Raw genomic sequence first — 27,582 nt, 5'->3', positions numbered from 1 at the left:
TAATTGAATTTTGGTTTATTTCATTAAAATGTCATTTAGAAAACACAGAAGCGGAGCCCGCAATTAGGTAATGCTATATTGAAAATTGATTATATCTGTTTGTATTCTTCATTTAACTATGGCTATTGGAAGATTACCTTTGTGTTAGAAACATATGTTGCTTGTCTTTATGATTAAAACAAGAGATCCTGAAGATGATGTAACCTTTTGCTGAAATCAGTTTCTAAATGTGGCCAGATTCTCACTGATCCTCCAGAATATCTATACACTGCACACTTCTTTTTAAAATGCTGTAAAAACCTAGATTCACTACAACTATTCACTAACTCAGGTCAACTTCTTAGGGTATATTACCCAACCTTCACATGCATTCTCTTCAATTTTGGAGTGTAAGATCTTTTAGGTTCTCATTGCAAGTGAAACATTTAATTGTTATGGTCCCTTTATGTCCTACACATTTTTACAGTAGCAGTTGTGGATATTATGCAGATCAAAAATCCCACAATTACTTTGTTTTAGCAGACCTTCCAGCTCAGAATGAACTTCATCTCATCTACTTTCCCCCCCTCCCTCTTACACAACCCCAGTTAGTATTTCTAAGTTTGTTCAAATACAATACCTGTTTTTAAAATGTTATTTTAAAATGGTGGTGCAGCCTGCCACTTCCTGATTCCTCTCCCAGGCGAGGATGATGCAGTGATCAGCCACCTACATTCTAGGAGACAGTGTTTCAGTAAGAGATCAAATATAGCAAGATTTTAAAACTGGGCACCATTCGGGTACTTGGCACCTGGCAGAAAGACGTGCGGCATGTCTACGCATGTGCGAGATTACATAGCGTGTCATCTGGGGGCCAGCTGTGAAAATTAGGACGTAACAGCTGTCTCCCAATGACAGGAGGTTCAAGATGGTGGAGTGGAAGCGAGCAATAGAAGGAGAACTTCAGCTACGGGAAGACTATGCTGGACTCCTTGGACTAGTAAGGATTTTGTCTTTTCAAATCATACAAGGAGACTTATTAGAAAGACCACAATTTGCTTTGCATAAGTAGAGTGAAGTTCATCTTTAGGAGAAAGTGCATAATATTCACTAACTGTAGATAAAACAATCCAAGCAGAGCCATGAAGAACAGCCTTGATCTTAATTCTCAATCATTCAGCAGAAAATACAATAAAGTTTGAATGGGCATGTTTTAAATCTCTGATGAACATTACAGTGCATCAAATATACTACTGTATGTTTTCTAACAAGCTCTCTTTTGTTCTATAGCAACGTAGCACTTATATAGAGTTTTAAATGTCTAATTTGTATTCTCGCTTCATTGTGAATGAACACTCAGGAATAGTAGATGTCAAGTTAGATTTACTCTCCTTGTGCCATGTGGAATTCGATTAAGTGCAATTGGCACTTAGTGCCTCTGGGACAAATCTCAAGACATGGAAAAGCAATGCAGTTTTACTACAGAAATGGCTTTCTTTTCCAAGTTAGTAATTCATATGTTCTTTATCTCCTTTTGCTTATTTGTTGTTATTCAGAAAATAATTCATATGCATTTGAAAGTCACAGATCATAAGAAGAAAAAAAAGGTTATGTTTATGATAATGCCCGCATTGGAAGTATACTCCAGAGAGAATTAACCAGGTTTTGCAAAAATCCAATTTTCACTCTAGAAATAAGTAGTACATCAAGCATCATGGCAATTCACATTGTTAAAGTCTTTAAATCTTACAGAATGTTGTGATTGCATCAGATTATTCCTGTCTTTTAATGGACTTTACTGGATCACTGAGTCATTTATATCTAGGTGACTACGCATGTAATGTATATAGAGTATTATATATTATATGTATGTACAATCAATCACTGAGGGAGGTACTGAGCTGGAGTTTTTTATGGTGTAAACAAAATAAAAGTCAGTGGCCCTTGAGGAAGGAGATCAGCACTCCACTGGAACATCAGGTGGTCAATAACACTCATTTTAGCGCACACTAATAATAATCCAGCTCAATGTCTTTTTCAGTAATCCTCAATGTCTTTTTCAGTAATAGACTGCCTTTATACATTTTGCTGGCAGCTCGTTGTTCCTGATATGTATTTTTGTTAGCCCTGCTCTTAAATATCAAGATCTTAGATATCACAGATAAGTTCCATTTTATGTGGATCATCATACCCCCAATATTCCAAAATTAAAAATATAGGTACATTTATTTTGTACTTAATTCAGCCAGCCATAAAATAATACAAAACACGTGACGGAAATTCAGATTTAGAAAATTTGGAGAACCAATTAAGCTTTACATATTTTTTAAAAAAATTTTTATGGTTTAAAAAAAATGTAAACCCCAATCAGAAATAACGGATTTAGAGAAATGATCCAATTGCCTTCATGTATCATAGAAAATAAGTGTTATTTGGCAAGACATACCTCTTGCAGATTTGATTAATGTTACATAGTTACATAGTAGGTGAGGTTGAAAAAAGACACAAGTCCATCAAGTCCAACCTATTTGCGTGATTATATGTAAGTATTACATTGTATATCCCTGTATGCTGCGGTCGTTCAGATGCTTATCTAATAGTATCTTGAAACTATCAAATGCCCCCCACTGAGACCACCGCCTGTGGAAGGGAATTCCACATCCTTGCCGCTCACAAAAAAGATAAGAGAGAGAGAGAGAGAGAGAGAGAGAGAGAGAGAGAGAATATGTGGTCTCTGCTTGAGAGACTCCAGCTTTGCAGACTTTGCATGCATAATTGAATTAATTGTACATCGCCACACCCACTGAACAGTCACCCCCTTCTCTAGAACCACTCACAGCATCTATGTTAACCCATTCCATCATTTTTTCTTCACTTTCTCTCCTGCCCTCTCCTTTCTCAACTTCAGTGAGTTTCATATCTCACCAAATCATGCTTGGTGAGGATCATATTAATCTAAGCACGCTGACATATAACCATCTTTTCTTAACATCATAACAAGTTTGCCAGATTTGTTCCATCACAATTATTTCTAGCTTGTGTTAAATCGATATGAAGCAATTCATACTTATTTTACTATGCTATATCCAATAAAAACAAACATTCACCCAAAAAAAGGCATGCCCCAATCTGAAGATACCCAAATAACCATTCCCCAGTAAGGATGAGCTCAGGCGTGTTCGCACAGCCCACGTGCAGAGCCCGCCAGGAAGTCGGCACTGCGCTGCGCTAATCACAGGCTGTGAGACATTGTCCCGATGGGCGGCTGCAGAGATCGGGAAATGTCTCACTGCCTGTGATTAGCGCAGTGCCGACTTCCTGGTGGGCTCTGCACGTGGGCTGTGCAAACACGCCAGAGCGCATCCTTATTCCCCAGTCTGATGACACTGAAATTACCCCTCTGTTGTCTCATGGAAGTTACATGTAAAATGCAAAAATTACTATAACTATTTGACAGCCTTTAAAATGCTACTTTGTCTCCTTTTTATTTTTTTTAATCAATAATTTATGATTGAAAATGTGGTCATTTAATTACAAAATAATAATATGGTATATTGTCATTGTAATTGCCTGTGTTTCAGGGCAATATAAAGCCCCCTGTATCAAAAGTTTCACTACATCCTGATTGCTAATACAGTAAAACCTTGGATTGAGAGTAACTTGGTTTGAAAGTGTTTTGCAAGACAAGCAAATTTATTAAATGAATTTTGACTTGATTAAAGAGCGATGTCTTGATATACAAGTAGCGTCATATCACAACTGAGTAAAAAAAAAAAGAGAAGAGCGGTGCCTCTAGGTGTAGTAATATGGTTACATTTGATGAAGGTACAACATTTAGCAACTTACCTGATTGATGATTAAAAGAGGCACATCTAAGTATGCAGGCATCCGGGGTAAAGCTGTCCACATAGATAGACCACCATTCTCCATACTGCCATCAATGTCATCACTTCCACGCTGCGCTTCATGAGCGCCTCAAACCTTGCTTTTAGATCGCTCTACTGCAGGGTAGCCTTCCCGGTTATGATTGCACAGTGATAGTGGTAAGAGCCGGCAGTGCGGAGGATGTTCTATGTGGACAGCTTTACCCCAGATGCCTGCATACTTAGATGTGCCTCTTTTAATCATCAACCATGTAAATGTACCTTCATTAAACGTAACCATATTGCTACACTTAGAGGTGCCTCTCTTCTTTTTTATACTCTGTAGCTCCTGCTGGATTTTGCTTTTATTCCCCTTGTGGAGGCTGCCATTTGAGGATGGACATTTTACGGTTACAGAACCTATCCCATCTCTATAATCTTTTTATATGGACTATAAACGGAAGGACTTGAATAAATGGTTGTGGAACAAATCATCTGAGTTTCCATTTTATCTTATGGGGAAATTCACTTTGATATACAAGTGCTTTGGATTACAAGCATGTTTCTGGAACAAATTATGCTCGCAATCCAAGGTTTTACTGTACTTTGGCAAATCTTTGTGTTGCTTTTTAAATTATTCCAGTCACTCTGGTTTGATTTAATGCTATCATCTTTCCTTCAGTTCCTTACTTCAAGATTGTTTTTTTTAATTTATCATTCCTCTTTTTACTTACCAAAGACTCCCATTCAGATGGTAGCAGGCTGCGTGACCATTACTCATAAAAACAGCTTGTATTTGTGGTTTGTGCTTCGTATCTTCCATGACGATGAAGGTTAATTGGGTGGATTTTGAGCGGGCAATCAAGATACCAATATTTCCTGATGGATAGCTGATTTATAGTTAAGGACAAGAGATTATTGTAATAACTCAAGAAATTCTAGATGAAAAACATGTTACTGAGCATATTAAGAGACCATAACATATGAAAAAGCTCCCGAAGAATCTCAGGTAAACCTGATGTAAATACCAAAAATATGTGTATCATTTAACCATATAAAACATTAAAACAGTATCTGTTATGTCATATGTGCTGGGTTTTTATGTTTGTATTAGATTTGCCAGTATAAAAGGAGATGACCATTGTAAAATAAACTCCTAGGTTACCAAACGTTAAAGCCCAACTGAAGTCACAAAAATAGAAATACATTATTTTTTCCTCAGCACTGTGTAAGTCTGTGTAAGGACACGATGAGGAGTGTGGCTGCTACTCATCTATGCCATACAGTACTGCAGAAGAGAAGTAAGTACATTTCCTTTGAAAGAAAAAGCTTTTTTAAAGTAAAAGTCAGATACTCACACTCTGATATGTATCTATTAATAGAACATGTCTATCAAACCGATCAATAATGGGATGTTGATTATCTGGACAAAAATGACTGGGGTTGGGGGCTGTACAGTCTGTGAATTTATGCAATGTTAATAACTATTTATTGTAGGCTATAATAAAGATATATTGCTTAAAAATTAATAATATAAAATGATACAAGATTATAAAGAGCAAAAAAAGGTGTGAGACTGTAGGTGCGTTTTAAAATAAATTTAGTATGTCATTGAATCTCTTTTTTGTGATATTATTGTTGCAAATGAGTGCGAGTAGTTTAAAAAAAAAAACATTAAGTAATAAAAAGCTTAGGTGACCCAAACCTACAGTGCCTTGAAAAAGTATTTATACCCCTTCAAATTTTCCACATTTTGTCATGTTACAACCAAAAACAGAAATGTATTTTATTGGGATTGTATGTGATAGAGCATATCCCTGTGATAGACCAACACAAAGTGGCACATAATTGTGAAGTGGAAGGAAAATGATAAATGGTTTTCATATTTTTTTTTTTTACAAATAAATATGTGAAAAGTTTGAGTCAATACTTTGTAGAACCACCTTTCGCTGCAATTACAGCTGCAAGTCTTTTTGGGTATTTCTCTAACAGCTTTACACATCTAGAGTTTGAAATTTTTGCACATTCTTATTTGCAAAATAGGTCAAGCTCTGTCAGATTGGATGGAGCATGTCTGGGGAGCGTCTGGGAACAGCAAAGTCTTGCCACAGATTCTTAATTGGATTTAGGTCTGGACTTTGACTGGGCCACTCTAATGCCCTGTACACACGGTCGGATTTTCCGATGGAAAATGTGTGATAGGACCTTGTTGTCGGAAATTCCGACCGTGTGTGGGCTCCATCACACATTTTCCATCGGAATTTCCGACACACAAAGTTTGAGAGCTTGCTATAAAATTTTCAGACAACAAAATCCGTTGTCGGAAATTCCGATCGTGTGTACACAAATCCGACGCACAAAGTGGCACGCATGCTCAGAATAAATTAAGAGACGAAAGCTATTGGCTACTGCCCAGTTTATAGTTCCGACGTACGTGTTTTACGTCACCGCGTTTAGAACGATCGGATTTTCCGATAACTTTGTGTGACCGTGTGTATGCAAGACAAGTTTGAGCCAACATCCGTCGGAAAAAATCCATGGATTTTGTTGTCGGAATGTCCGATCAATGTCCGACCGTGTGTACAGGGCATAACACATGAATATGCTTCAATCTAAACCATAAACCATTCTATTGTAGCTCTGGCTGTATGTTTAGGGTCATTGTCCTGGTGAACCTCTGCCCCAGTATCAAGTTTTTTTTAGACTCTAACAGGTTTTCTTCTAAGATTGCCCTGTATTTGGCTCCATCCATCTTCCCATCAACTCTGACCAGCTTCCCTGTCCCTGCTGAAGAAAAGCATCCCCACAACATGGGATGTTGTGTTGGGGGTGATGTGCAGTGTTAGTTTTCCGCCACACATAGCATTTTGCTTTTAGGCCAAAAAGTTCATTTTTGGTCTCATCTGACCAGAGCACTTTCTTCCAGATGTTTGATGTCCCCCACATGGCTTCTCGCAAACTGCAAACGGGACTTCTTATGGCTTTCTTTCAACAATGGCTTTCTTCTTGTCACTCTTCCAAAAAGGCCAGATTTGTGGAGTAGTTGTCCTTTGGACAGATTCTCCCACCTGAGCTGTGGATCTCTGCAGCTCCTCCAGAGTTACTATGGGCCCCTTGGCTGCTTCTCTGATTAATGCTCATCTTGCCCGACCTGTCAGTTTAGGTGGGCGGCCATGTCTTGGTAGGTTTGCATTTATGCCATACTCTTTCCATTTTTGGACGCCAGCTGACTTCTCACCTGCCTGAGCCAGGTGAGAAGTCAGCTCCTGTACTCTCTTTTGCCTAGCCCGTTTCCTAGAGATGGCAATACGGATCAGGTGACCCCTATAGTGGCCTTATGAGCCTCCCATAGGAAAACAGCAGAAGTCACTAAACCCGGGTTCTCGGAAAAATAGCATTGAATGTGTGACTGTATCTGAACATAGGAGGCCTGACTGGTGAGTAGGGACTCATTCAGTTTCCATTGATAGGTAGGTCTTGGGAGGTCCACAAGGTTCACCAGCAGAAACCAAGGGGTCATGGTCTGACCAGGTGGAGGCTGAGATTGAGATCCTATCCACCAATGGTAGATGTTGAAGGTGAGTGAATACGTGGTCGATTCTGAAGGAGCTCTGGTGTGGATTAGATTAGTTCCCTCCAGACATCCATTAAGCCATAAGTCCGCAGAAGAGAGCACATGTTCGTTTCTGATAGAGTATCAGAGGAGGGGGCTGCCCCACTCAGAGAGTGCCTGTCAAGGGAAGAATTACGCATCATATTTGAGTCTGGGGGGTATGAGGGAGGGAGCGCTTGCGGCTTCCAACTTTCTCCTAAATGTAACTCAGATGATTGGAAGGAGGCTGGGCGCCAAAGTGCCGCACCGGACTGCTGGTGGCATCCCACGGGGATAAGAGGTGTAGCGCACCAAGGGTTGACTTGGTCTCCTCCGGGTCGTAGACTGCGTGGCTCTGGCAAAGAGACAGTCCAGCAAAGAGACAGTCACGGCCCAGTCCAGCAAAGAGACAGCCACGGCCCAGTCCAGCAAAGAGACAGTCACAGCCCAGTCCAGCAAAGAGACAGTCACGGCCCAGTCCAGCAAAGAGACAGTCATGGCCCAGTCCAGCAAAGAGATAGCCACAGCCCAGTCCAGCAAAGAGACAGCCACAGCTCAGTCCAGCAAAGACAGCCCAGTCTAGTCCAGTAACAGACAGCCCAGTCCATCAAAAAGACAGCCACGGCCCAGTCCAGCAAAAAGACAGTCACGGCCCAGTCCAGCAAACAGACAGCCACGGCCCAGTCCAACAAAGAGACAGTAATGGCCCAGTCCAGCAAAGAGACAGCCACAGCCCAGTCCAGCAAAGAGACAGCTGCAGCCCAGTACAGTAAAGAGACAGCAACAGGCTGGTCCAGCAAGAGACAGCCCAGTCCAGTCCAACAAGAGACAGCCACAGCCCAGTCCAACAAGAGACAGCTGCAGCCCAGTCCAGCAAGAGACAGCTCAGTCCAGCAAGAGACAGCTCAGTCCAACAAGAGACAGCCCAGTCCAGCAAGACACAGCCCAGCCCAGTCCAGGAAGAGGCAGTCTCTCAGCAGCCCTATTCAGCAGCATTGTCACCACCAAAAACTAAAAACTTTTCTCACATTCCTTCCCTTTTTCAACGTCTATTACAGAACAGAATCCTTCAGTTTATCTGGGCTCGTAAGCACCCCAGAGTCCCCAGATTCCCCATATTGACGCTTTACACCCATAGATTGCAAGGTGGCCTGGGAGCTCCCAACATGGCCAGGTATTATTTGGCATCTCATGATCTCAGATCTCTCAACTATCCATGTGACATGCCACCTGTGACATCCCATTGTGGGTGCTTTTGGAACTACCTAATTGTGCTTCAATTTCTTTACAAGCATTGCTTTGGCTTCCCCATAAATTGCGTCCCTTAACAATAAGCCCCTAATGTTTCCTGAAGCTGTGGGATTCTGTTTGATATTCCAGAAACTTGATGTCCCTTTTCTTATCTCTTTTACCAATCACTAATAATCCCCTTTTTCTGCCGGGGTTGGAACAACCTCGTTCCTGCTCCTGGTGTGTCTCCCACGGCTTTACTGGGGTACATCACTTCTTTACTGCCTGCTTGTTTTCCTTCATTGGAGACCCTTCAGGAGATGCACAAGATCCCCAGGCAGGAGCACTTCCATCATTGGCACTTATCATGCAATTGGATTGTGTCTCTTTGCCGTACATCTACCTTTCCTTTTCGAAAGACGTCTTTTGAGCATACTTGTTTAAAGTCTCTGGGGTCTCCTGGTCTTATGTCGTGGCTTTATGCCTTTCTTAATGGTAGATCATCTATATCAACCCTCTCCTATGTGACACAATGGGAGCGAGAGCTTGGATCTAGTATTAAGGGGGAGGACTGGAGTAAGGCCTCGACCACAATAGCAACATGTTCATTCAACACTACCACCCTCGAGGCTGCTTAAAAAGTGCTCCTGTGGTGGTACTGGGTCCCGACTAGGCTTGGCCATGCTTATTCCGGAAGCAGTGATGGATGTTTTTGGAATTTTGGTCAGCGTAGGGATGTCTTGCATATATGGTGGTCTTGCCCATGTTTGATCGCCTTCTGGTCCAGAGTCTTTGACCAACTGCAGACATTATTCCATGTGACGGTCCGAAAGTATGCCTGGCTGGCTCTCTTACATTGCCCTATACTGGGCCTCTTTGCACCCCAGCATAAATTGGCCTCATACCTTTTTATTTCTGACAAAGCGGACCAATGCCCATGCCTGGAAGACCCCAGCTGTTACCTTCCAGGGGGTGAAAACCAGAATGACCGCTCTGATGGTTAATGAGCAGATGTCCAGTGTATTGAGGGATTCACATGCAAAATTTTTGAAAATCTGTGAGCCGTGGATAAGTTATTCTTTCCCGTCTCTGCCCCTGACTAGCTATGGTGGACTTTAAACCTTGTTTGCATAGGTCCCACATCCATGGTACTTGCCCTCTCTTGGGGCCGCTCTCCTCTTCTCTCTTCTTTCTCTCTCTTTTTTTCCCTTTCCCTGTTTACTCCTTTCTCCCTTCATTCCTGATATGAAGGCTATTAATATAGATTGCTGTCCTCCAGGGAATAGAGTATTATAGCCTGTGATATCTGCCTAATTCCTAATTTGGTCCTCTATGGTAACAGTTTTCTGTTATGTTACTCATTACATGTTCATACGCTGTTTCTTTACATGCCTGTCCGATGTTGCCCCTGCGTGGGCAAACTGTGGCTTGTTATGATTCTTGAAACTTCAAAAAAAATATTGAAACAGAAAATAAATAACATAATTTTAAAAGTATTCAATAATTTTGTTGTAGTCAGGTAATTGTAAAATCTTTCACATGAATATTTAATATTTATCTTTTGCCAGCAAGCAGGTGGAACTAGGCTCCTATTCATGTATTGACCCGACTGATCTTAACTGCTTTCCTGGAAAAGCATATTTTTGCAGAAGTCATTAGCTGAAGCTGAAACTGCATAGGCACAGCAGAATGAGTCAGAAGAATGATTCAGCCCCCTTCCCTCTTCCTTTTCCCCACACTGTACAACTCCATAGACACGGTCAATCATCAAGAAACAGTCTGAAAGCAAACAGCTTCTGCTGTGCTCTCCTTTAAAAAAAAACATAATGCTCAGATATGGAGAAACATGTAACCTCCTTTAAAACACCTAAAACCTAATGCTGCCCCCTGTTAAGTGGCAACAACCGTTTGGAAAGAGTTTTTGAGTACTCAGTGAATAGAGTGGTGGAGGAGCGCATAGAAGGTAATTATCGAGTAGTTTTTTTTGTTTTTTTTTTTACAAGAGAACCTGTCACTTTTCCTGAATGGGAAAAATCACAGTGGCAGTCTCTTTAATGCTCCACAAGAAACAACTTCCTAATTTCAAGATTAATATTTTTTTGAACTATCACCAGTTAGTAGAAACAATCAATTTTAGCTATCAGCACTTATCTAAAGTAAAACATTCTAATGTAGTATACATCATTGACACATCATATGACTTACATTTACTTTGTAAGGTCATAAGTTAAAGGCTAACTCTATTTTTTAGACCATGTTGCACCCATATTTTTAGAGTGTAACATGTAACATGGTTTCAAGCGTATCCCTCACCTCCACAGTAGTTGTTCTTCACCTGCAGAGCTGCATCATTGATTCACAGAAATCTGTGAACGAATAAATTATTTTAGATGGAGTTGAGCTATCAATGACACACAAGTGTGATGATTACCTCACGCGTAGTCTACTGACACTTCCTCCTGCTCAGTAACTGAAAGGCCGTACCACGGTACAGACATAGAGCTGGAGGAAAGGTCTGCAGGGGCCTGTGTATTGCACCTGTGAACCTCTGATAAAAAATAATAACTGCACATTTTTTAGCTGCAAATATATGTGCATTTAATTTTTTAATGAGCATTTATTTATTTGCAAAAGGTGGACTTAGCCTTTAAGTTATCAGCTAGTTAAGAGGATGTAACATCTGTTTTCTGTAAGGTATATAACAGGGCTATGCTGAAATATCCGGAAGCCTGACTCCAGTGCTACTGGAGGATACAGTAAATTCCAAAGTTCATTGATACCAAGTACTAAAATACAGGACTTTTTCATAGACTCTTCATAGATTTTTCTGTGCAAATAAAATACATTGCATATCCCCTGGCTTCGTGTTTGAGTTACAGACAGTTAACAGAAAGGTTAACAGAGTTTTAAAGAAAATCCGTAAGTAAAGGTCATTATTTAGACCCCAGACCCAGAACAAGCAGTATACATTAGGTTTCAGGACACTTGTTACTCAGGTTCTTGACTCACTAAGTAGTGAAATGAAAAGAAAGCAGACTGCCATGGTGCATTCAACTTCAAAAACAAGTCAGCAGCAGCAGCAACTCCTATATTTCACACAGGCTCCTTAAGTACACTATTGTGTGAATTCATACAAAATAATATTTTAAAAGGCATTGCTACCAACCAGGGACAGGCTCTGTTATCTCTGCATGGGTTTAAAAGATAACATACATCTAAAATGATAAGTTATTACTAGGCTAATGCTCTTTGAGTCACTTCTTAATGATAATTATACACAAGAGCACAAAAAACTACTATACTGTACTGCTGTGCTGTTTCCATTAGTGCCTTACAATATATCTTGGTAAGTGTAAGTGTGTGTGGGTGTGCACCAAATGAAATGGGCAGTCATGTAGTAATTCACCTGAAAACAAACATGCTCAGGTCCCTAAGTGTCTCTATATCATTTTACAACAGTAACATCAGAGAGTACATTATGCTGTATAAGGATTATCCTGCAACAAAATATAGCCGCCCATAAATACCCGATCACATATATCTTGTGTGTTTCTAGTCTTCATTTACATCTTTCTTGCCTGATACAAAACCGAACTCAAAGCACACAATGGAACCTAACAGGAATTAGTCGTTTTGTGCTACTGCTGAATATTAATTTATTTTTTTAAATGTGTATGTCAAAATACATGATTTTAACCATTTCAGTCCCGGAAGGTTTTACCCCCCTTAATGACCAGGCCATTTTTTGCAATATGGCACTGCGTTATTTTAACTGACAATTGCACGGACATGCGACACTGTACCCAAATAAAATTGATGTCCTTTTTTTCCGAAAAAAAGAGCTTTCTTTCGGTGGAATTTGAATACCTTTATGGTTTTTATTTTTTGCGCTATAATCAAAAGAAGACCAACAATTTTGAAAAAAAAAATGAATTTCTTTATCAGTTTAGGCCAATATGTATTCTTCTACTTATTTTTGGTAAAAAAAATAGCAATAAGCATATATTAATTGGTTTGCCCAAAAGTTATAGCGTCTACAAACTTTGGGATAGACTTATGGACTTTTAATTTTTTTAAATTGTTTTCACTGGCAATGGTGTGCGATTTTTAGCAGGACTGCGACATTGCAGCGGACAAATCTGACACTAAGCCCTGGTTCACACTGGTGTGATTTGATATGTCAAATCAGCAGCAATGGCACCATCCTAATCAGTGTGACGCCGCACCGATTTCAAAAAGTAGTTTCTGTACTACTTTCTACGATTTCCATTGACATTTGTGCAGAAACCCGCACAGATGTCTGTGAAATCACCGCCAAAATCGGGACTGACATGCGGGAGTGAAATGAACTTCATTCCCGCAGCTCAGTGCGAACCTGGGCTAAGTGACACCAATATAGTGATCAGTGTTAAAAAAATGCACGGTTACTGTATAAATGACACTGTGGCAGGGAAGGGGTTAACATCAGGGGCTAACAAAGGGTTAAGTGTGTTCCCTGGTAGTGTTTCCTAACTGTGTGGGGGATGGACTGACAGGAAGAACACAGAGATATGTGTTTCTGCATACAAGGAACAGAAGATCTCTGTGTACTTCCCTGTCAGAACGGGGATCTGACTTGTTTATATAGGTAGATCCCTGTTATGCCTCTCTGTGGAGCGATTGCAGGAGGCCGGCGGACATCGGGCCCGCTGGACCCGCTGATTGGCTTCCGCTCCGTGCAGCAGGCGCGTCCACAGTATCAATTGCACGAAATGACGTACAGGTACGTTGTTTCGTGCAATAGACTTTCTGTTTCTTGTCTGGTAAAAAGCCTAGGCTTATGACATCATGCACAGCTCTCTCTCTCACTCTCATGAGAGTTTGCCAGAAAGGGAGGGGGGATGAGTCATAAGAGGGCCAATGAGAGCTGCAAGGCTTTAGAGCTGGAGGTGTGCCTCTGTGCAAATCCAGGAAATGAACAGGCAGCAGCTTCAGCTGCCCACAGTTAAAATGGATGCAGCCAGACTTAGTGGAGGCAGATTTCTGCAGCATATTTGGCCAGTACAGAATCACAGTATATATAACCCCTTAGCGCCGACCGTACGCACATATGCGGCCTCGGCTTTCAGGGGTTATACTGGGGTGATGCCTGCAGCTGCAGGCATCATCCTGGTACTGTTTTTTAGAGTGGGCGGTTGGCTTTTCAGGGATAACAACCAATGTGGCTAAAAGCTGCTTGGGTGTTATCCTGGAGGAGCGGGATCTGATGCCCCCCCTCCCACCGCCTTCCGCTGCTCTTTCCGGGCTTTCCATCCCACCGGGAGACCCGAGCCACGATCCAGCACTTCCGCCGGCTAGAGTGAGACTTGAAGGAAGCTGGAAATGGCTTTGTTCCAGTCTCTTATGTGTAAACAAGGAAGCAACGTCCCCACTTCACTTCTTGTTTAGTCGGCTGCTAATGGTAGTGATTTAAAAAAATGACAGTACTCAGAATCGCTTTTTTTGGCGATCTGAATACTTTGAAGTGCAAAGGAGGGATTGGGGGTCTTTTAGACCCCCAATCCCTCCACAAAGAGTACCTGTCACCACCTATTATTGTCACAAGGAATGTTTACATTCTTAGTGACAGCAATAAAAGTAATAAAAAAAAATTGTGCGTCTTTTGGTCCGTTTCAGGTCCGAATTCAGCCATAAATTCAGGCTGAAATTGGACCTGAAACGATGAACCAGGACACAACGGACCCCTGCTGTGAGCTGTATGCGGTTCATATGTGAAACCAGCCTTAAAAACTTTGCTGGCTGAGCTTGTTGTTTCACTCTAGTCTGGGCCTCTTTAGGAGCTTAACCGCTGATGTAGCTAAACATATGCATGGGAGAGCGGGGTCTGCCTAACTTGCTCTCAGTAGCAATGTCAGCCAATGGGAATTAGAGGTTAAATTGGTTCTAAAGGCAGAAGGTTTTTTACTTTAATGCATTCTTTACATTAAAAAACCTTTTGGGTGCAGCTTCCCCCCACAGCCCCCCTTTATATTTACCTGAGCTCCATCTGGATCCAGCGATGTGCATGAGAGCAGTGACACTTCTGGGTCACTCTCTCTCCTCATTGGCTCACACAGCAGCAGGCGCCATTGACTCCCACTGCTGTAAATCACATCATGAGCCAATGAGGAGAGAGAGGGGGGGGCGGAGCTGAGCCACACTGTGTGTGTGAATAGACAATATCCATTCTCAGGAGCACGGTTTGGGAGCAATCAAGCTCAAGTGCCCCCATATCAAGAGACTTGCTATTGGGGGCACTCAGCAGGGGGCAGGAACCAGGACCGCTGGCGGGGGACCCAAAAAGAAGAGGATTGGGGCTGCTCTGTTCAAAAGTATTGCACAGAGCAGGTATAAGATGTTTGTTATTTAAAGAAAAAACCTTTAGAATCACTTTAAAGCTGGCCATACACATATAGATTTTGTTTATTCACCCTGTAGGCTGAATGAAAAAAATCTAACATTCCTCTCTCCAAGCTAAACAGTGCAGATGGACATATCTCCAGCAAATACTTTCAAAGCTTTCAAAAATACTTTCAAAATACCTGAGCAGTGCCTGCATCTGACTGGATGATAGCCCTTTTTGGCCAACAATTGTCATTCTGGCTACTTCAATTTATCAACTATTGTTGCCCTATGGAATCTTTCTGCAAAGGTATCCCTGTTCAGGCAAAAGGTATGATGCACAATTCATTCAAGCAACACCTCTAGGAGCACTGCATGTTCCTTTGTGATGTACACTTACATACAGTACATAAAAAATATTGTAAAAATCCAGTCCTATTTCTTTTCTACTCATTTAGAACTTATATAACTTTTAATGGGGTTAGAAGGACAATGCTGTAAGAATATGCCACGCTTTGAGGCTTCCATTCATTTTATGTCTCTGTAATCTCCAATTTTTACAGTATTCTTTCCATACAATGAGTCAGAGATTTTGTACCTGCTTTTCCTGCTCTGTCCAATTTGGCTGTAATAATCATGTTATTTCACTCCATGACACATAAACTATATTGTCAAAAGTATTGGGACCCTGCCCTTAGCAAAGTCCATAAAGACATGGATGTGCGAGTTTGGGGTGGAGGAACAGAGTCCTGACCTCAACCTGATAGAACACCTTTGGGATGAATTAGAGCGGAGACTGCGAGCCAGGCCTTCTCGTCCAACATCAGTGCCTGACCTCACAAATGCTCTTTTGGAAGAATGGTCAAACATTCCCATAGACACACTCCTAAACCTTGTGGACAGCCTTCCCAGACAAGATTAAGCTGTTATAGCTGCAAAGGATAGGCCAACTCAATATTGAACCATACGAACGAAGACTGGGATGCCATTAAAGTTCATGTGCGTGTAAAGGCAGGTGTCCCAATACTTTTGACAATATAGCGTATGTACAAAAATTAGATTATCCAGCATTAATTATTTTAAATGAAACAATACACAAAGTTACAATAATCGTTAACCTGCACTGAGTTTTAGAACTACCCCATTCATGAATGGGTAGACGTTTGTAAGTATCATATAGTCAGTACAATCTGAGAACAACATATAACGGCCTTATAATTGCTGGATACAGAACTTGCCCAGTTCCGTCAGTAAAGAGAATGAGGAAACTTGACCCAGAGTTGTAACATTCACTGACAATCTTCTTAGGCATCTGTTTAAAAGAAACAACAAATTACTATAATCATTAACCAAGATCATCACTTTATCTATTATTTATATTGTGCCATCGTATTCTATATTCCAGTCTAAAAAGCAAAAGCAAATGATACATAAGACATATTGAATTTTCATATGCTATATTAAATCCTCAGAGGAAGAATATTAATATACTGCAGTTCTTGGTAATAAAGGTTGTCTGCATTCTGCTGCCAAGAATGGACATGCCATATATCTTCACTTGTTGCCTCATTACACAGTAATACTTGCACAATTTATTGTCCTCTATTTTCAGCACAAAGAGTACCAATAATAATGATGCTCGCTATTATATAGGTAATCTATAATTCCACCCCATAAGCAACGTGGAAAATCTAGAAAAAAGCTATCAGAAATGTTCTGATAAGTTTAGTTGACAATTGATCTCTATGGCACAAATTAAGGTGGACTACCCCTTACTGAAAAGCAGTATTTAAAACAAAAAAAGATAATATATTTACTCAGCTGACTTTAAGGGGAGACTTTATTCTTTTGCCTACATGACCCCAGGGAATGGTGATGTTACCCTGAAAAATCTATATTTAAGATTTTTCATATCTCATAGATATGATTTGGGTTAAATAAGAGTTCTTTTCCACCAAGAGTGAAAGCTTCAAATATAATAACATTTATTAGGAAGCAGTTGAAAGTCTAGCTAATACACAGTCATCTATCTATCGTCTTACACCAAGGAAGAAAATATTAGGTTGAAATAAACTATTTACATGAAGGAATACAGAGTATATTCCTTAAACCAGTAATCTAAGTTACAAGTAAGACAGACCTTTTCCATAATTACCCTTTAGTTCCATTCTGATCGCTGCTGTTCCCCAGAGAGAGAGTTACCTCCCCCTTGGCTCTGAGTATATCAAACCAGGCTGATGTCGCATTGGTTGGCCTAGCTTGGATCATGATTGGAGGGCTTACTCCATAAAATCTCGCAAAAAGACACTGCAACACAGTTTTCCCCAGATCTGGACAAAAAGGGGAATGATGTCACCCGTTCCACATGCTGTGGTTTGAAGCTGAAGGGAAGTAGGGCCAGATCTATGGGGTGCTGGGGGTGGGCTGTGCCTCCCCAGATTTTGGTCTTGCTCCCCGAGCACCAATGGCATCAGACTCTATACTGAGGCACTGAAGCCCAGCCCAACTACCACGGTACTACTAGGTATGCCCCAATAGAAGGACCTCTTGTCCGAAACATGTCAGAATGCTGAAAGCCATCTGTTCCCCGGTACCACGCAATTTTATTTAATCTGTGATCACTTTTTTATTTCATCTCATTTGTGGTCTGCTTAAGAACCTGTATTTTTTTGGTGGTTTGCAATAAACATGATTTTACTGATCCATGCACTATGTCAAGTTTTTTCCCTTCTCTGCATGCCCTCACACTGGCGTAGTGAAAGCTATATCCTCCAGCCATCCATTTGCTGTGAAGGTGAATTCATCCACCCTCTGTGGATCCGAACACCATCCGTTTCCCACGGCTGTCCACGGTCGCCTCAGAAGTATTTATTGGAATCCATCACTAACGTCTCTCCACAAGCATCTGTTTGGATCGGTGGATCCACAAGCCTGAATGACACTTAGCCATACGGTGAATGTGTCCACCATTTCCGGTAAGCGTATTTACCCCTTCCATTTTTTCCTGTGGATTTTCAGCATATGAAGACCACCTATGCGATCTAAGTGTACTAATCACATACGCTCTTCCTCTCTGGCACCAGAATCACGTTGCCTAGGCGGATGAACTTTCATTTTATTATGAACATTACTTTTAGCCATTGAGGTTTACTCCCCCACTTGTTTCAATGTGGTTGTCAATTTTTATCACGTTGAATGATTAGTTGTCACATATATGTTACTAGTATACACTGTGCTAGTTAACTCTTATGAATTTTTGTTTAGCGCTGCATTTATTCTTTCACTCAATTTGGGAGCATGGACTGATGTGACTGGTTCAATCTTTTCTATATGGAGCTGTAAATTCCATTTGAAGGAGCAATATAAGTATTAATACCAAATCAAGGATTTATATGTTTGAGTTGTGTTCCACCACTTTGCAATTTAGTGAATGAAGGAGAATATGGCAAAAGCGTGTTGATAGCCATCAGTGGAAATGATAAAATTGAGAGACCAGTTGATCTTATTTTTTAACTCTCTGAGATGTGACCCTTGTGTCAACTCCAATCATAAAACAAGATTGCTATCTTTTATCCAATTTCGCAGATCTTTTGTTCGAATGGAAAATGTGTGAATCTAATAATTTGTGAAAAGACCTCGGAAGGAAGGGCAAAGAATGTGGCTACTGAATGAGATAATCTACACCATCTTCACACTGGAGATAATCGCATAGTGACACCTTACAGCAGACAGCCCAGAAGACACGGACCTATGTGTGTCTTATTTAATGTAGAGGGCTAAAGCTTTAAATAGGATCTGCAGGAACAATGTATTTATTAGAGGGGGATGAAGGTGGTATAGATTTGTAGTCATATTGCTCTACATGCTATGTTGCAAATATTTTTTTAAATTCTATGTCTTTTGTTTTGGAAGCAATGGTGGTTATTTACGAAAGGCAAATCCACTTTGCACTGAAAGTGCACTTGGAAATGCAGTCGCTCTAAATCTAAGGGGTAGATCTGAAATGAGTGGAAGCTCTGCTGATTTTATCATCCAATCATGTGCAAGCTAAAATGCTGTTTTTATTTTCCTTGCATGTCCCCCTCGGCTCTACAGCGACTTTACTTTCAAGTGCACTTGCAGTGCAAAGTGGATTTTCCTTTAGTAAATAACCCCCAAAATGTTATATTTTTGTCAACGTAATGTAAGCTGCATGTAAATTCCATCTCTCCCCATATTAATCTTATATATCAGTGGGTTGACTTGACAAATCAGACAAACTCAGACTAATGCAGGCTTTTTCAACCTTCTCACCCTATTGGAACCCTTAAAATATTTTTTAAGTGTTGGGGAACCCCTGCTAGAAACAAATCATTGTCAGTCAGTGAGAAAAATGCCCTGTACATTGGTGGCCAGCGGCACAAATGCCTCACTTACAGTGTTGGTCAGAATGACATTTTTACAGACAGCTAAAAAGATCATTAGTGTCATGCAGCTGGCTCTGCCAAGAGGATACAGCTGCAACGATTTGTAGTTTTCAACAGAAGTCATTTTGTACCTATTGCAATTTCCCAAATTTCCTATGAGGTTACTAAGACAGGAAGTGAGCAAAACCAGTGGGGGTGTTCTGACAAATTAGCCAACTCGTCAGAAACCCCAACCACGTCACTTCCGGCTTCTTTAAATTATCAGTAATTGGAGATTTTGACAAATTGCTGTTTGGACACAACACTGGCAACCAAATACAATCAGATTTACAGAAAGATTTAGCTGTTTTGACAGCACAGCGGCTAACGAGGACAAAGTTGTCGCTGCCTTGGGGGCGGCCATTTTTCTGGCTAGTATCGGAGCGGAGTAACAATCTCCACTTATAATATCGTGCACCGGACTCTATTTGGTTGCCGGTGGTGTGTCCAAACAGCAATTCTTCAAAATCTCCAATTACTGATGGTTTAAAGAAACCGGAAGTTAAGTAGTTTGAGTTTCTGACGAGTTGGCTATTTTGACAGAACAGGGGCACAGACAGAAACTTTTTTCTACTGTAGAGTGGAAGAATAGTGAAAATCTTTTCCGAGTTTTTATAGCTGTATTTGTTCTCTTTACAGTGATCTCCTAACTTCAGGTGTGGTCACGAAGATAGTAACAGCCACATAAAACACAGTATAGGTGGCAAGATATATAGTATAGTATAGTATATATATATATATATATATATATATATATATATATATATATATATACATATACACATACATATACACACACACACACTATATTGCCAAAAGTATTAGGACGTCTGCCTTTACATGCATATGAACTTTAATATCATCCTGGTCTTAGTTAGTGGTGTTCAATATTGAGTTGCCCACCCTTTGCAGCTATAGCTTTAACTTCTGGAAGAATGGTCAAACTTTCCCATGGACACACTCCTAAACCTTGTGGACAGCCTTCCCAGAAGAGTTGAAGCTGTTATAGCTGCAAATGATGGGCCAACTCAATATTGTGTGTATATATATATATATATATATATATATATATATATATATATATATATATATATATATATATATATATGCTCCATTTGAGAAGGATAAGACATAATAACAGTGTTATAAAAGATCTGGTATACAGGCCAAATGTAATGGGGGTGCTTAAATCTATTTCCTCCAGATGCATACCTTGTATAGAAGTAAATAGAAGATAAATAAAGATACTAAACACATTGCAGAAATGTATAATGCAGTGTCAGAGGGTTTATTCAGTTCACTATACAAGGGCTCAGCAAATCTTTGTCTGTTGAGTTGCAATCTCAGATAAGACCCATCCTGGCTCAATGACACAAACCTGAGCTTGACATTTCTTTATTACAGTGTCAGGCCAGCCATCCAAGTCATTACTCAGCTCATTCACACTGGCGAATCAGTCGTCATTTTAATCACTAGAGGGATATATTAGCTGGATGTCATTGTTATCTTCAGTGCCTACACTGTCAATTGTTTGGAAGGTTTGGGGTATTATAACCATGTGACATGCTGTGAGTGCAGGAAGCCATGGAGAGTTGAAACATTGTTAGAAAAAATAACAGTGCCTTTTCAACGGAAAAGAATTAGCCTAAAAAATTAGCCTGGGCGTTAATTATTCCACAGATACATCGTTCATCTGCTTTATAAATGATTAAGAATATATTAAAGAGTGTACACTTTAAAAGTCTGAATGGCAATCCTTACAATGGCAAGATCCCCTACAGTACACCGAGTAAATTGATTGCAATAACAAATAGAGCTCACTAGCACCAGTCCTTTAAAAATATGTAGCACTGGTAGATTTTCAATCTACTGCTGATAGGTAAATTTAGTGGGTTATCTGTTCATACATAGTCAGATTTGCCTCTGTTCCAGCTTGGCTGAGTTGCATGTAGTTTCACACTGTGCCTGTGGGTGTCGTTGCAGCCATGGGTCGGTGTTGGAAAGGCAACACGCTGAAGTGTATGAGTGCTCCTCTGTCCCGGAGATAACTCGGTAGAGGTGGTCCTCCGAGTTGCATTCTGGGAGAGGGTATTTATGGGACAGACGCCATGTTCTAGGGTTCGTTTCGTTCCACCTGCTGGCCCTCCTGGCCGACAGGTATGTGCTAGGAGTACTACCTCGTGGTCCTCCGTCCGGGAGGCCCACGTCGTTGCGGAGTGTGGGTGGGCCCAGAAACCTATCTGGGGCCTACCACAGCGGCAGAGGAATGGTCCTGGGCTGTCTGTCCTATGGGAAGAAGCTGGACAACTGAGAAGATCCCATGGGAGGACCCGTCATGGAAGGATCGTGCAGAGTGCTGGTCTAGAGAGGGGCCTCGTGACTCAGTTGGAGGACGCATCCTAAATTAACCCTACCGCATAGTACTGCTGGGTTGGCTTAAAGGTTCTAGTGCTGTGTTTGCTGTTCATCCTAAACCATTACATCCTGTGGCAGAGGATCGTACGGATTTTGTTCCAATCAAGTCTGTGGCAGAGACTTTTGTTCATGCTGCGTACTGGCTGCTGGGTTAGTGAGAGAAACCTATCCAGGCGGGCAAAGATTCAATTATAAAGAGAGACTACATCTATCTACAAGCTCTCAATTCCTAATACTAGACCAAGAAAAGGTATTTGAAATTCCCTGCAACCCTCCTACCTCTTTCCTGCTACTTCCTTCAATTTACGTTTATTAAAGCATTGGAAAAGATACTCAAGTGTCCGGTGCCTACATTGTCTGGTATTAAACTCAACGGGACCCTAGACTCGGTTCTGGTGAAATAGAAGTGGTGAAGGTGACGGTAACAGCCCGCTTTAAACCAGCAGCTCCACCGAGAGTTATTGCTACATGTGGGGGCGTCGTCCAGGATTGTTAGCCGTCAACTTCCCACAACCCTGAGAAGTATTTCACCGGGAGTTTACGTTGGAATACGTTTCTGGACTTTGTCAATTTTTTTTGAGAGAGGAAGGGGTTAAAGTGCATGACTTTATTTCTGACTGCGTAGGCTGTGGGTGAGAAGTAAAAGCCCGGGAGCTACGTGCTCAGAAGAACAAGTGGGAGGAGCCCAACTTACTTGTTACCGCGTGGGACGCGTGTGTGTGTGTTTGGCGCCAGAGGATAAGAGAGGCCTCGTGATCGTGCTAAGAAGATCAGAGTGCAGCCATGTCTTCTTTTTCGTTGATACCACCAACTATGGGACCTAAGATGTTCCCTATAAGTACCGCTGCGGGTGCTATGTTGACCGGAACCCTGCTGACAGATACCGGTATTCGTCTGAAGCCGCAGGGGAGGTTCGTTCTCTACACAGTTGGAGATATCGAAGGGCTGGGCATGCTTTGCCACAAGTGTGAAAGACTGGCCATACATTTCCATCCATTTGTCTGTTGTTTGCAGTGCGGAGAATATTTGTTCATAGTGGAGCAACCTACTATGTCGCCCCGTGCTTATCGGGTGGACTGGGCTATAGGTATTGCTACAGTGAAAGCTGCTACCGTTGCTGTTGGAGAACAACAGACCATGATTTCACCTGTTGCCACGGAGAGTGTTCCTGAGGGAGATACCGCTGTCGCTACTTCATCAGCGGACGTCACTTTCATTTCCACGTCTACTACACCTATCCCCGTTGCACCTGTCCAAAGGTAGGTGGGATATGTAAAGGCTTCCCGCGGCCGTGGTCGAGGCCTGCCCCAGAGACTACCCGAACTGGATCCGGAGAAGTCCACGTCAGGAACGGGTGAGAGATCAAAGGGGGACATATCTGGCACTCTTTGTAAATATTTGCCAGCAGGAGAGTTGAGAGATTCAGAGATAGATTCCATGTCAGATCTCTCCGGTGATGATGATTTGTTTGCGACAATGTCACAGGAACGATTGTGGGCCCAGGGCGAAGATGTTGCTTCTGCCTTGACTTTCTCAGAGTGGACAGCCATGAACTCTGGGAAGACATCACCTTGTGTGGAGCCGCACAGTACTACTAAGGAGACATTATCTAAAGTTGTTAATTTGCTTCCGACACCCGTCGGGTCTATGGTGAGTAAATCACTGAACTCTTGTGTGCCTCCTGGTTTGGGGAAAAATAGATCTATGCCTAAACTTGCACGTTTACAGAGAGTGCTTACCAAACGTGTTGCCACAGAATATGGTCTGGAGTTTCCCTATGTTACCCAGGAGATTATGCAGGAAATTGAGGCTAACCGGGAACTGTGGTACAGTGAAGCTGTTTGGGACTATTTGTCTGTGCCAAAGCCTTTCCGGAAAACTGGATATTCTGTTGCCATGGACGAACGTTTCAATGGATGTTTCCTACACTGGAACTATGGTCAGCACATCTATGCTGACAAAGTGGTCATTTGCAGACCCGGAAAAGATGACATTGTGTACTTTATCATTACAGTGGATAAACTGGGAAAGAAACTGACATTGCCAGATCCTCGGTTTTATTGGTAATTATGAACAGAGAACTTTGGGGTGTATAGTTAGAGAGTGTCAGTGTTTAGGGATCTTCGTGGTCAAGAGATAATGTTCATCTCAACGTTTCTAAATCCAAAGACTATTTGCTAGCTGGATTTTCTTCATTGAAAGGATGTGATTTACTTAAAAATAGGGATGGACTTCTCAAGTTACTTTAGTTCGTTTCATTAAAAGGAAAAATATATGGGAAGAGAGTGTCATTCTTCTTTTGGAACGAGACTTTGCTCCTAAACTGTTTATTGAGGGTACTGCACATATTTAGTGTGTGTCTAACTTTGTTTTTTCTCAGGAACAATTGGATCTACTATCAAGCTGTTAGGCTTTTCAGCTAGATAGACAGTGGGGTTGTGACAATCATAATGTGATTTTGTTTGCGGATGTGAACATGTTGTTTTATAAATGTTGAAACTGTATTATCTCTATACTGTCTTTTCTTCTTCCTTGCCCTTATCCAAGTCTTAAGTTCAAATACCTACTCTCAGGCTTGGGAGTTATTTTGACAGACGTTGAGGACAACGTCTATTGTAGTGGGGGAAGTATGTAGCGCTGGTAGATTTTCAATCTACTGCTGATAGGTAAATTTAGTGGGTTATCTGTTCATACATAGTCAGATTTGCCTCTGTTCCAGCTTGGCTGAGTTGCATGTAGTTTCACACTGTGCCTGTGGGTGTCGTTGCAGCCATGGGTCGGTGTTGGAAAGGCAACACGCTGAAGTGTATGAGTGCTCCTCTGTCCCGGAGATAACTCGGTGGAGGTGGTCCTCCGAGTTGCATTCTGGGAGAGGGTATTTATGGGACAGACGCCATGTTCTAGGGTTTGTTTCATTACACCTGCTGGCCCTCCTGGCCGACAGGTATGTGCTAGGAGTACTACCTCGTGGTCCTCCGTCCGGGAGGCCCACGTCGTTGCGGTGTGTGGGTGGGCCCAGAAGCCTATCTGGGGCCTACCACAGCGGCAGAGGAATGGTCCTGGGCTGTCTGTCCTATGGGAAGAAGCTGGACAACTGAGAAGATCCCAGGGGAGGACCCATCATGGAAGGATCATGCAGAGTGCTGGTCTGGAGAGGGGCCTGGTGACTCAGTTGGAGGACGCATCCTAAAGTAACCCTACCTCATAGTACTGCCGGGTCGGCTTAAAGGTTCTAGTGCTGTGTTCGCTGTTCATCCTAAACCATTACATCCTGTGGCAGAGGATCGTACGGGTTTTGTTCCAATCAAGTCTGTGGCAGAGACTTTTGTTCATGCTGCGTACTGGCTGCTGGGTTAGTGAGAGAAACCTATCCAGGCCGGCAAAGATTCAATTATAAAGAGAGAATACATCTATCTACAAGCTCTCAATTCCTAATACTACACCAAGAAAAGGTATTTGAACTTCCCTGCAACTCTCCTTCTACCTCTTTCCTGCTACTTCCTTCAATTTACGTTTATTAAAGCATTGGAAAAGATACTCAAGTGTCCGGTGCCTACATTGTCTGGTAATTAAACTCAACGGGACCCTAGACCCGGTTCTGGTGAAATAGAGGTGGCGAAGGTGACGGTAACAGCTCGCTTTAAACCAGCAGCTCCACCGAGAGTTATTGCTACAAATATATAAAAGATATGAATGCTATATGCTAAGAAGAAGTACAAACCATTTTGTAACGTGAAAAACAGCAAAGTTTCAGACCTCATTCTTTGTTCTCACTTCTCAGTGTCCTTTATCAAGTTTAGACACACAGATAATAAAACCACAACTACAGCTTCATTATAAAGGCAATTAATCATCACATATCGTTCATTTCACCTGATAATGAAACAAACTTCACACTTCTGTATGATTAAAATACAACTAAAGGCTCCTTTAAAACAGTCTTAAATACCAAATCCAATTACCCTCTCTGACTAAGCCAAGTCCTCCTTCGTTTGTGTCCCACATGCTCCCCATCCCAGACACAGCAGCTTTCAGAGTTTTAGCACAAGGCAGTGCTGTCTATTCAGAAAGCAGTGGTTAGGACTAGGTATGTCCAGGTGTTGATTGACAAGCTACAGGCTACAATTCTAATAGACACTCCAGAGGTGTAACTAGAACCTTTAGGGCCCTGTTGCAAGAAACCATGAAGGGTCCTGCTGACCTCTAGTCCCAGGGTCCTTTTCTCACGTTGCAGGGTCCTTTATTATGGTCCTGGAGCGGGACTCCTTCCTGCCGTCTTGGGTAGGGTTGTCATCTTTTCTTTAAGCCAAACCGAAGACTTTAGCGGTGCGTTGCAATTTTTTTTCTGTAGTATACACTATACTTATATTTTGTGGTTGAATACCAATTCTAATTGTATATATTCATTCACAAGGGTCCCCCCCTTACATCAGCATTTACAGAGTTTCCTCTTTACTTCTGAATCCAAAGTTATGCCTTACATCTGAATCCACAGAGGTCCACTTTACATCTGAATCTGCAGGGTTGCCCATTTAGGTCTGAATCCAGAGTTCCCCTTTATATCTAAACTTGCAGAGTTCCATTACACTGTAAACTCTGATATAACGGAGAACTCTGGGGAATTTGATTTAAGTAAGAACAGTGAGAACTTTGATGTAAGGGGGAACACTGCAGACTCTTGTGTAAAGTGTAACTATGATATAAGGGGGTCCCTGGTAACCAGAGCCCCCACTTACATCATCGTTCCCAGCATTCCCCTTTGATCACAGTTCCCAGAGCTCCTGTTACTGCAGAGTCTGCACTTCACTCACCATAGATGGAGGCTCGGGCTGAAAGCACATTCCTGCACTAGATAGTTGCATGCTCCTGGGCTTCCCCCCCTCATCTCCTTTGTAAAGCACAGTGCTGCCGGGGATCGGAAAGTGGGCGGGGCCACGGACACACACAGGAGGAGGGGGGAGGAGGAGAAGCAGATTCAGTGCTCTCTCTCCTCTCCCATCTTGGAGGGGGGGGGCAGACCGGTTGCAAATGCGACTCTTGCGACCCTGGTAGTTCCGCCACTGAGCCACTCCTCCTGCAACATTTCTTTATCCCATTATAGTACAAACAGGCATGCAGGCAGGTAGTAGGGATGAGCCGAACACCCCCCTGTTCGGTTCGTACCAGAACATGCGAACAGGAAAAAAGTTTGTTTGAACACGTGAACACCGTTAAAGTCTATGGGACACGAACATGAATAATCAAAAGTGTTAATTTTAAAGGCTTATATGCAAGTTATTGTCATAAAAAGTGTTTGGGGACCTGGGTCCTGCCCCAGGGGACATGGATCAATGCAAAAAAAAGTTTTAAAAACGGCCGTTTTTTCGGGAGCAGTGATTTTAATAATGCTTAAAGTGAAACAATAAAAGTGTAATATCCCTTTAAAGTTCATACCTGGGGGGTGTCTATAGTATGCCTGTAAAGGGGCGCATGTTTCCCGTGTTTAGAACAGTCTGAAAGCAAAATGACGTTTCAAAGGAAAAAAAGTCATTTAAAACTACTCGCGGCTAATAATGCATTGCCGGTCCGACAATACACATAGAAGTTCATTGATAAAAACGGCATGGGAATTCCCCACAGGGGAACCCCGAACCAAGATTAAAAAAAAAAAAAGACGTGGGGGGTCCCCCTAAATTCCATACCAGGCCCTTCAGGTCTG

At 41.8% G+C, this 27,582-nt stretch overlaps 1 protein-coding gene across 2 annotated transcripts in view; it reads right to left on the bottom strand.

Annotated features, from left to right (window-relative positions):
• The window catches only part of ERICH6B (glutamate rich 6B), a 277,532-nt gene that overhangs the window by 52,048 nt on the left and 197,902 nt on the right, over positions 1-27,582 (bottom strand). For both annotated transcript variants that reach the window (XM_073614158.1, XM_073614159.1), the window contains exons 11-12: positions 16,254-16,336; positions 4,577-4,732 (exon numbers count right to left, since the gene is read on the bottom strand). In XM_073614158.1, coding sequence (XP_073470259.1) covers positions 4,577-4,732; positions 16,254-16,336 — 239 coding nt within the window. The remainder of the gene's footprint in view (positions 1-4,576; positions 4,733-16,253; positions 16,337-27,582) is intronic.

Source organism: Aquarana catesbeiana, linkage group LG02 (assembly GCF_042186555.1).
Source record: "Aquarana catesbeiana isolate 2022-GZ linkage group LG02, ASM4218655v1, whole genome shotgun sequence".
Taxonomy (NCBI): domain Eukaryota; kingdom Metazoa; phylum Chordata; class Amphibia; order Anura; family Ranidae; genus Aquarana; species Aquarana catesbeiana.
Note: the sequence above shows the minus strand (reverse complement) of the source record. Positions and strands in the feature narration are given on the sequence as shown.